This window comes from Geospiza fortis, unplaced genomic scaffold (assembly GCF_000277835.1).
Source record: "Geospiza fortis unplaced genomic scaffold, GeoFor_1.0 scaffold171, whole genome shotgun sequence".
NCBI lineage: Eukaryota > Metazoa > Chordata > Aves > Passeriformes > Thraupidae > Geospiza > Geospiza fortis.
In genome coordinates, this window is record NW_005054313.1 from 2509272 (window position 1) to 2520327 (window position 11056).

Sequence of the window (11056 nt, forward strand, 5' to 3'; positions counted from 1 at the left end):
CGAGGAGCACCGGCAACTGCACGTCAGGTCGGTGCTCCGGCCCCGAGCAGGCCTCCCGGCCCGGGGACACCCCGGGGAGCCTCTTCTTCGGGGCTCCTGCAGGATGAGGGGAAGGGGATGCTGCTGGTAGCAGCCCGTGGGTTGCGGGAGGAGTGCGCGGTGATGTTTCATGTCCAGGTCGTGCAGGTGTGATAATCTCGAAAGTGTTGCACTCTGGGGTTAGGAGACGTCTGGATGCCTGTTCTGGAGGTGTGCTGGGGTGACGCTGCCGAGTGCCTCCGATGCTGTGGGGTCACATCAGCACCTGCTGGAGGTGGGCCTGGGGTTCCTGCAGAACGTGGGGTGCTGGGTGCCCTTCTGGCCTATGAATCCATAGATGCATGGGTTTGGCACCACATCTTGTAAACAGTGTTTACAAACACTGAAGATGATGGCAGTTATATAGAAAGTTATGGAGCAGTGGAAGGAGTGTTTGTATGGAGTCAGAGTGCATATTTTTTTGGGCTGTTTAGCTCAGACTTTGCTCAGAGGGGAATACAGATAGAAGATAGTTCTGGGAGCAGTATGGCTTACCTGGTCCAGGTTAGTTCTGTTCAGAAGTTTTCCTAGTTGCTTTTAAGTCTGAGATGAGCTGCCTGCTGTTTCAGCTTGACACTCTTGTAAGCTGTGTGTCCTGAGGCTGGAATAATCATCTTGACTAAGCTCACCAAGCCTGAACAATGGCAATATTAGTGCTGTCCCATCCTCCAGAAGGAGGAAGAGGTGTGTGAGCAAGTGTCCCATCCCAACAAGGTTCCTCTATAGAAATATACAGCCTGCTAGCACTGCTAGTTACTGTAATGTCCTGTTGTACCCCCATATCAGTTATAGACTTGTAACAGTTTGGATGTCCACAGTCCCCTTACATCTTGTTATAAGCCTGTATCGGATCAAATTTAGGCACCAGCTTCTTCTTTTAATGCCTGGAGGAAGTATTGCCTTCTCATAGACTCAAGTAGCTGTTCTGGTTAGGAATAAAACACGGTTTTACTCTAAGCTTCTGTTTTCAGCTGCATAGTTGCTGAGCTTGTCTCTGTCATGCTGGGTTTTGGCTCACAGATCTGTTTCATAAATCTAACCAGCCACTTGAGTGGACAGTGAGGAGAGGGGTAATGCCTGTTATAAGACTTTTCTGCTGCTCTTTGTGTTTGTATAACTCTGTCTTTGTTTGTAAAGCTTTAGACTTGGCAGATATGCAATTCTCTAGACTGTTGGGTTGGGTTTTTTCCTTTACAGTAACCAGGTCTTAGAAGTGGTTAAATTTACAGCCCATGGGAAATGATACATGGTACATATTGGTTTCTGAAGGGACTAGACTGAAGTCCTAATATTAATGTGTGTTGTTTCTGGGCTGCCTAACTGCAAATGTCTCAGATGACTTGGAACAAACTTTGAGGGTATCGTGTCCTTAGGTATATACACACCCTTTAAATACCTGGTGGCTGTTTAACTCTTATAGAATGAAATGTCACCAGATAATTTCCCAACAGCATTAACTATTGGCCCTTATTATTCACTGATTAAGAGACTCAAGGTTTTTGACAACAATAAACTGTTTTTTCTTACTACTTAAACAATAGTGACTGGAAGCAGGCCAAAGATATTTGGGGAGGAGGAATTGTGGATAAGCATATTGGTTGAATTCAGAGCCTCAGGAAGGTCAAAGCAGCTGCAGTAACACAGCAGAGAAAGACAAGACCAGTTCCTTTCTGCATCAGGGAGTGTGGATGTGCATTTTGCTGCTGAACACAGTTTAGCAGCTGAAGTTGTAAGAATGAATTCTGTACCTGCTGCTGACATCCTCTGGCCTTGACAAACTGGAGTCTGTTTCAAACACGCTGAAATCTTTTGGTAAAATTATGTAAATTCTCCAGATCAAGCCTATGTGACATCCTGATTTACAAGGAATGTGATTGGCAGTGCCCTAAAGTTTTTGCTTGTAATTGATAGTCTGTAGGCCACACTTGGCTCTGGAATGGTTGGTATATGGAATGTGGCAGAGTACTGTAACTGTCACTGCTTGCTGCATAGGGGTGTAAAGTGGTGTTCTGAACCCCAAACTTGGATTAAAAGGGTAGTAAATGCTCTTGTCAAAGTCAGACCTGTTAATTTGTTGTTCTTAAAGATGAAATGTCTCACTCCAGGGTTCTTTGAAAATAATATTTTTCAGGAAAGAATCCAGGAAATCTGAGCCTGGCTGTCAGATGCTTACATTGGAAAGTGAACTGTTAGAACAGATACTAATGGAATTTCAGTTTTGCACATACTTCGATTGCAGAATGAAATTTATATTTTTGTAGGATGAAACAGTCAGTATTACATAGTGATATTGACATACTTAATATCATATGTAATACATTAAGAGGTAGTGGTAGCAGAGACCTCAAAAGGAAGGTGAATAATTAGTACCTAGAAAAGAAAGAAACCTTAAACTACAGCACATTATCTTGTTTTTCACTGTTAGTAGAGCTATGTTTCTCCTAGAGTCTGACTAAAGAGTAAATAACTTCTAGCACAACAGAGTCAACAAATGCCTCTGAAGAGCAGGGCTAGAAAAGGCCTTGAGCAAGCACCTGATGTAGCCACATTCCCCAGGCCTGTGCTGGAACCAGCCATGCCTGCATCTCTTCCAGCAGATTCTGTGTAACCCTTATTTTAAATTCCAGATGATGGAGATTCCAGAATATCCCCCCCCAGGCATTGTGCTTCAGTGGTGACCTGCCAGTTTCCTCTCCCTAACATCTAACCCACTTATTCCTCCCTGCAATTTAAGCCTGGAGCTTCCTGTCTTTTCTGCAATAGACATGGAAAAGAGATTCTCTAACTCTATGCAGCGGTCCTTCATGTATTTAAAAATTGTTCTGTCTCTTGTCACTATTCCCTTCTGTAGACTAAACAACCCTTAGTATTTTCCAATCTTTCCTTGCAGTTCAAGCTTTCTGAAGTTATCCTGAATTACTTTCGACTCTTGCCAACTGGTCTCAGTTATCCACTGGAAAACTCATTGTATGAGTTGACATAACTTTGCCACTTGGCAGAACTGGTGTCGCCAAAAATAAATTGAGGACTTCCTTTATTCTTTGTAATCTCAAATACAAGTTTTGAGCAGGGACTCTGACTCTGGATAGTGTGCAGGCAACTGGAAGGATTTTTAAAAGTTGGAGCAGTCTGGGGAATTATGGCAGTGTTCTTCCCTGCCTGGAGCTCGTTATGGGCCCTTCTCTCACTTCTCCACTGTGATGCCGATGGAACAACACCACTGAAGGGTGTCGGTCATCCAGGTGGTATGTGCGGTTCCACTGCCTGGGTATTGGTCTGGAGATGATATGGATATTTGATGATGGATATTTGCTCTGAAAGCAAAGCTGCCCTCACCCTGTACCTGCTCTGCGGTGTGAGGGAGGGGAGGGAGTCCCTCGCGGCGGTGGCTGAGGGCTGCAGGAGGCAGAGTGGCGGCGGGGCAGCTCCCGGGCCGGCCGGTGGCCTCCGGCGGACAAAGCTCCCTGTGTGCTGCGGGGAGGAGCAGCACCGCCGGCAGGCTCAACCAGCCCTCCCCGTGCAGCCGGGGGCCTGTGCCGTCCCTTCCCTCACCCCTCGGAAATGCCGTGGAAAATAGCTGGCTTCCGCTTGGGCTTCGCTCTGAACGAGCTGGAAAATGGGTCAGGAATCTCTCCGGTATAACAAATGATGCTTGTCGAAGGGCCCTGTCTGATTTGTTTTCTGCTCTCACCGTGAGCCTGACAAACCTCTCCTGTCTTTAACCGCGGACCCCTCTGAAGGGAAACACATTGAGGACAAATTCTCCCATGCTAGCTGCACTTAACAGCGTAAAACTCTCTCCTGTAGGAATTCCAAAAAAGAAAGTGATTTAAACGTGGCCCAGGCTCGTGTGAGAGACCTCGATGCCCAGCTAAATGCGAAGGAAGCTGATTTAGCAACAGCCCTGAATGAGAACCGGACTTTGGAGAATGAGCTCCGTGAATTAAAGGATCAAGTACTCAGTGTAAGGCTTGCTGTTGCTCCTGCAGTTTTTGCTTCATTTTCCTCAATTAGCTATTGATATTTAAAAGCAGAGAAGGCCTGGTAACTATGACAATGACAGGTGGACAAAACCCTTGCTGACAGCAAATGCTACTGATGGTGGTTTCCTTAAAACTTCCACCTGTTGTAGGTACCTTTAATTCTATGACCATAGGATGTAATGTTTCTTGTTCCAAAGTCAAAACAAAATGAAATGGTCTGCTATACTCCCTGTAGTATTCTCTAACACATCAGGGAAGTGTATAATACTGAAAGTGTATATGAATTTGTCAACATCGGCTGTATTTGGAGGATTAAGTGTCAAAAAATTATATTACTAGGAAGCTTGGAATAATTACAGTTTAAAGGGGAGGAATATATATGGATAGTACAGTTGATTGATCAGAAGTCTACTTTGAGGAGTCAAATTTAGCCAGTGGGATTAAGGAGTGTTCTATATTTGCTTTATGGGAAATCTAGTCAACATAACAACTAGATAGAATCCTATCTGTTGCTGATATTTGGATCCCACTGACATAAGAACTTACACAGAGTAACCCACTTCATTCAACCAATGTGTTTTGATTGCTGGGGTAATTAAGTTGAATGACCTGTAACAAATTGGCTGCCTAATTTGAAAAAATACCTCTTAATTTTGATAACCCTGTTGTCTGTCTTTTCTAGCTGAATCTGTCACTGGAGGATACTAAAAAGCATCTCCACAGTGAAATGTTGAGGAGGGTAGATCTAGAAAACCATATGAAAACACTGCAGGAAGAAATGACGTTCCAGAAGCGCCTTCATGAAGATGTATGTTTTAGCTTATTAACAAGGCATCTTTTTAGGTGTCCATGATCCTTGGATGCACTTAAAGCCCATCTTAACATTGCTTTTTTTCTCTAAAAAGGTAACTAGCAACGTGTGGCAGCCCATCAGCTCATAACATCCACCTAAATAGGAAGGCTCAAGAAAGTACTTAATCTTGTGTTAACTGGGATAGTACCCATAGGTATCTGGGATATGAGAAATTTCTTAGGCTGCTCTTTTAAAAAGAACTGAAATCCCAATATATTACTTTGTGTAGGTGATAGTGCATATATTAGTTACTGTTAAATGATTCCAGATGTTTACTTGAAGCCTAAAGTAAGAGAAGAAGTTAAATCTCCTCTAAACAACTTGTGTTCCCAACTTTCTTAGCACTTCTCAGAGGTGTCTGGTAACCTTTGTGAGAGAAGTCAGTACATACTACTAAATGAATAATTGATATATGAATGTAAACCAGCTTCCTTCTTACTGGTAGGAATCTCAAAGTGTACGATTTGATAGAGAACTCTAATTTTTCTAACTAACTGCTATTACTTTTTGAATAAAACAAGAATAGGTGAAGTAACAGTGCTTAAAGAAACTGAACTGTATATGCATGTGTTCTAAGTTAAAAAACCAAACAGAATCTATCTAGTTCAAAGAATTAGTCTTGCAAATTAAATATTTACTACATTTTAGTTTAGGCAATGTTGGCAGTGAGGTGGAAAAACAACAGTGAGGCAGCAAGGTGGATGTGCCAGTCTTAATGGATCAATAAGATATGCATAAAGATGTATTACTGTGTACTCAATGATAAATCTGCTTCAACAGGGATGGATTTGTGAAGTTGGTACACTAAATCCAGTTTCAAACTGTATTGGCTTGTTTATTCTCTGAGAAATTTCTTCTAGGAGCTCAAGGAGACAAAAAGAGTCCATGAGAGCAGGATAGCAGAAGTAGAATCTGGCCGTCAAAGAGAATTTGAGAGCAAGCTCTCAGATGCTCTGCAGGGGCTCAGAAAACAGCATGAAGAACAAATTCAAGGCTACAAAGAGGAGATGGAGCGAACATTCGGTGCAAAGGTGAGTTTGGAATAGATGACAGTAAAACACAACTGAAGTTCTCTGCACCTTGACATAATTAAGGTCACACTGGCAAAGACAGCTGATAGATGGAGCCCCTGCATTCACTGCACAGCTTCTTGGCCTGTGTTGTTATGGAATTTCAAAGCAGTGTCAAATTTGACAGTAGGATTTCTGCAAACATTTGATCCCAAACAAAACTGGTTCAAGCATAAGTACAGGGAGGGATTAGAAGTTGATCATATTTCAGACTTCTGACAGATTCAGGACCAAGGTGTGTTATGTTTGTATTAAGAAATTTCAGTCTTGAATAAAATCTAACTTTTCCTACACACCAACTTGCATGCCAACTCAGGGAATTCCTTTAGGTGCCTGTATTTGTTTCCACTGAAAATTCTGTAAGTGCCTCTTGAAGGAGCACTTTATCCTTTCTTGGGATATCTCAAGATTGAGGTATTTGTAGAGCAATTCAATGCTGCTTGTAAAGATGCAGGAACTCTTTAATAATAGACCTTCTGGTGAAGAGTGATAATAGTTTGATTTGTACACCCAATATCCTGCAGTTATATGCTTTGACAAGCAGCTTCTAAACATTCTCCATTGGTCTTCTGGAGAATCAATTTACTGAAAATCCATACAAAGTCCTCATACATTACTAACTGAAATATCCTAATCCAGAAATTTTCACTACATGATTTATTGCTGACTTTTTCTGACATAAATGTCAACCTCCCTGGAAAGCAATACAGAACTTTCAGACCTGGACTTTATTGGTATCTGCAAACTTCAGTAAAAGATAACTATTTCCAGGTGTAACAGGTGAAAATTATTTGGTGTTCCTTCCTTGTTTATAATACATGATAATGTGCAACTCAGGACTAACAGTGACTTATTCACAGGTGGAGAATGCCCAGCTAACTGCAGCAAGGAACTGTGAGTTTGCCAATGTCGCTCGGGAGGAGCTGATGGAAACACAGAAGAGAGTTGATACTCTGATTTCTCAAGTTAATCAATATCAAAGCCAGGTTCTGTCTTTATAACCTTATAATTATATTAATTTACTCTCAATTCAAAATACTGGCCTCTTCTCTCTAATATTCACTTATGGTTTGATTTTTTTTCCCCCTCCCCTTAATTTTAGAATGTTGCTTTGGAGAGCAAAATAAAGGAGCTACAGAATTTGCTAGATTACGATCGTGATCTCCATCGACGGCGTATGGCTGAAAAGGAGGAAGAAATGGCACAAGCTCAGAAGCAGGCACAAGCACAGCTGGAAGAGTATGAGCAGCTCTTAGATGTGAAACTGGCTCTAGACTTGGAAATAAATGCGTACAGAAAGATGTTGGAAGGAGAGGAACAGAGGTAGGCTATGACAAGATCTTCATTATGAGAACTTGCTTCATTCAAGACCTCTACACTAACTCTTTATCCTTCAGAATGTGGGGGGACAAGAAACAAACATTTATCATGTCATTAATACAGTAATTCAGTTACTGAAGCATCATCTTCTATAAATGGCATTTATATCCCACATCTACCACATGGTGTAGTAAGATGAAGTAACATCATAAATCCAGCTGATAAAATTCAAAGGTCCATTAAACATTCCTCAACTCTCTCAAAGTTTTGTGCTACATCTTAGAAATAAAGAGCACTCAAGTTCCATGAATGAAGCTGGGAACTTGGATCAACTCCTGTCTATGCATGCATGGTGAAAACATGAACTCTCAATACATGCTAGGAAGGGTCAAAAACTTAAAATTACTTTCACTAAAGCTTGTGTCTGTTGAGACTTTAAAGGAATCTTTGTGCAGTTGTGAATCTTCTCTTATCAATATAAGCCTGCTCTGGACTCTGGGGCTGTCTTCCAAACTAAACAAACCACTTAGCTACTCTTGCCAATAAAAGTAAAATTTTGTATTCAAGACTCCGTGGAAAGCTTGGATATGGGAAGCTCTTAGGCTTGGTTGTAGTGGGAGGGGAGGCATGAGAAGAAGCAAAGCAGATCAGATACTCAGGTGAATGTTATCTGACTCTTTCCTAGGCTAAAGCTGTCACCCAGTCCATCTTCACACAGCACAGCAACTCAAGCAGCAAGTCAGGGCCGACGATACCTGCATGGGAAGAAAAGGAAAATCAAAGAAACCAGAAAGAGGGAGTGTAGTGCTGCACTTAAGACTATTCAGCATGTTTCAGCTACTGGAAATATATCTATTGAAGAGATTGATGCAGATGGGAAATTTGTCAGGCTTAAAAACCACTCTAATGAGGTACTTCCATTTCAAGTCTGCATTGTAATGTATGACTGCTTGGGGATGGCTTTGGCTTAGTGACAGACTAGAGACTGACCTTTTGGTACTGCAGGTGCTCTGTTCCCAGGGCTGTCTGAGAGGTGCTTTTGGGGGAGGTGCAGGGGTTTCTATTATGCAGAAATTGAACACCTTCAGCTGTTTGTCATCAGATTCAGGCTAGCACTACCAGGAGTACTACTCACCCTTGATGAACTAAATAGGGTGCTCTAATAAATTGGATAAAGATGGCTTCACATTAGTTGAAAATACTTAAAACAGCTAAAAGGTTGAATAGAGTTGGTGATATCTAATCTATGCAGGGGGTTTATCTGGCCAATTAGCTAATTCTTCCACCAGTTTAGTTTGAAAATCCAGAACTATTAGAGTTCATCATCAGGACTTCAAACATATGGCTTGTAGTTTAGCCATTACTAAAGTACCTGAAATACAGAATGGCCCATGAAGTTTTAAGGTGTTCATATATATATATGTGTATGTATATATATATATGTATATGTAGTTGGTAGGTGGCCATGGCAAACTGCTTCCTCAAATACTTGTATGCTACATGAGTGGGATTGAAACTGGCCTACAAGTCTGGAAAGAACCTTGTGTTTGAATTATCTGGTGTTGGTCTGTAATGCTGAGAGAAATTTCTTGTCCCACAGGATCAATCTCTACATGGCTGGGTGTTGAGACGACGTATTGGAAGTGTGGCAGATGTGAATTACAAGTTTCCTTCAAGGTTCACTCTTCAGGCAGGCCAAGAAGTTACAGTAGGTATTGGGTTTGTAAAAATTCCTGAGTTCTGCTCTTATGTTAGATGTCAGTAGAGATTCCTGTAATATGGAAAACTAAATAGATACTCCAAGTGTCTAAAGCTCTTATTTTATGTGTAGATAGATAGGGGGAAAATCCTTGAAGTAACTTGACCTGAAATGCTAATTACATTTCCTTTAAAGCTTGAACTGAACTTGGATCCCAGACTGGAGTGTGTTCTAATTGTAAACAGAATCATTGTATTCTAGGGGTTTTTTTAGGTTTTCACATACTACTGTGACTTGATAAAAGTTGTGTAGAGATGCAGACTCTTGCTAAAATCTTTAGCCTCCTCCAGGTCAGCAATGCTGAGGTCATGATCTGTAGTACTAAGAGAAATACTAGCACTAAAATCATACTCTAAGTACATGTAGATGGTGATCAAAGAGCTGAACTCTACACTTGCTACTCCAAGCTTCGGAGGAGTTTGTTCCACAGATCAGTGAGTGACTCCAGGTGAGAGGCTCTTGCACACTCAAGTTGCTGCCCTGAGCATGTCTGTGACTATGGCTTGGCTCTGTGACTCAAATGATCTTAGTAGCCAAGCAGGGCTACCTCTACACTGGATAGAAGCTGTTAACAGCCTTTTCTGCACTGTTTTACAACCTTCAGCTAGAAAAACTTTACCAAACATTCTTGGTAGTCCTGAAAAGAATGAACTTGCCAGGGATTACAGTGGTTCAGTTTCTCCTACTGAATGTCTGTGGTATTAAAATGCTTAATAATTATATATGTTTGACTGAATTGTAATCTAACTATAGAAGAAGATTCTTCAGAAGCTCACTGTAAATCTGTTGCAGATCTGGGGTGCAGCTGCTGGTGTTAGTCCAGGTCCTAGTGATCTGGTCTGGAGGTCTCAGAAATCTTGGGGAACTGGAGATAATATTGGTGTTACACTCATCACAGATGATGGTGAGGTAAGTGAAATAATAAATTGCTTTTACTGTCCTGATGCTAAACTTGTTTGTGCTTAATTCCTGTGGGGTCTTGGTGGCAATTCAATTGTATTCTAGGAACTCGCAGAGAGGAAGATAATGCTTGTACCCAGAGAAGAAGAAAGTGAGCAAGATGATGATTATGAAGAAATAACTGGAAGTGAAGCAGAGTTTGGATCTCAGGTAAGCTGCCTGAAGTTTAAATATATGCTGTCAGCAGAGTCATTCAATGGCCATTTCTTTTCCTTACTAAATGAAAATACTTCCTCAAGTACTCTTCATATCCTGCAACTCTTAATGTTTTTCTTGATGTCAGACCAAAAGAAGAAGAAAAAAGAAATGTTGTTTGGTTTCATGATAGTGGTTCCTGGGCGCATCCTTAAGCAGGTGAGATGGGGAGAATCATGCTTGTCACCTCCTAGAGAACTTGCTTTATCAGTAGTGCTGCAGTCTCTTGTCCCATGTAGGATGCAGCTTGCATGGCTTTGCATCAGAAATGCAACTGAAGTTTTGCTAATTCTCTGAGTATGATCAAACAGTAGCATTAATTGTTTGCTATCTTATTACTGACACACTGAAAATTTAACCTTTAATGTCCATATCATCTACCTATCTGACTGTGAATTAAAGCTGTTATCCCAAGAAGAGAATGCAAACACTAACTGCTTCTGTGGGATGAAGTGACTTGACATTCCACTGTCCCTAAATTGCTTTTAAGACAATTTCAGTGTGAACTTAAGGTCAATATACTTACAAACTTCTGGCTACCAGCTTGCATGGTGTAATATCCTGTGCAAGACTATCCAGCCCCCTCAAATGCCTTGTGACTGACCATAATACAAGTCTGAACTGATGCATTTTGGATGCTCCTACTGTTCTTTGATGTACTTTTAGCTATCTTTAATTGCTGAAATGGTCTAAACCAACTAATATGAGGGCTTTAAGTTGGTCCTAACCAATCAATTATAGACTGTACTTGATTCAAGTTGGTTTTTGTCTTGACGTGAAACAGTACTATGGTACAAACTCCAAAGCCTGAGAGCAAGGGGATGCTTAGCTAAAAACT

The 11056-nt window shown here is 41.3% G+C and overlaps 1 protein-coding gene across 3 annotated transcripts in view; it reads left to right on the forward strand.

The window, feature by feature from the left end:
- Positions 1–11056, forward strand: part of LOC102038488 (lamin-L(III)-like) — a 14466-nt gene that overhangs the window by 671 nt on the left and 2739 nt on the right. For 2 of the 3 annotated variants that reach the window (XR_004081616.1, XM_031055994.1), the window contains exons 2-11: positions 3886–4042; positions 4744–4869; positions 5775–5945; positions 6845–6970; positions 7087–7307; positions 7990–8215; positions 8905–9012; positions 9856–9972; positions 10069–10173; positions 10307–10377. Coding sequence is in view for 2 of the 3 variants with exons in the window: in XM_031055994.1 (XP_030911854.1) it covers positions 3886–4042; positions 4744–4869; positions 5775–5945; positions 6845–6970; positions 7087–7307; positions 7990–8215; positions 8905–9012; positions 9856–9972; positions 10069–10173; positions 10307–10348 (1399 nt within the window). In the remaining variant the exon portion in view is untranslated. The remainder of the gene's footprint in view (positions 1–3885; positions 4043–4743; positions 4870–5774; positions 5946–6844; positions 6971–7086; positions 7308–7989; positions 8216–8904; positions 9013–9855; positions 9973–10068; positions 10174–10306; positions 10378–11056) is intronic. The other variant, XM_031055995.1, reaches the window with a different exon arrangement.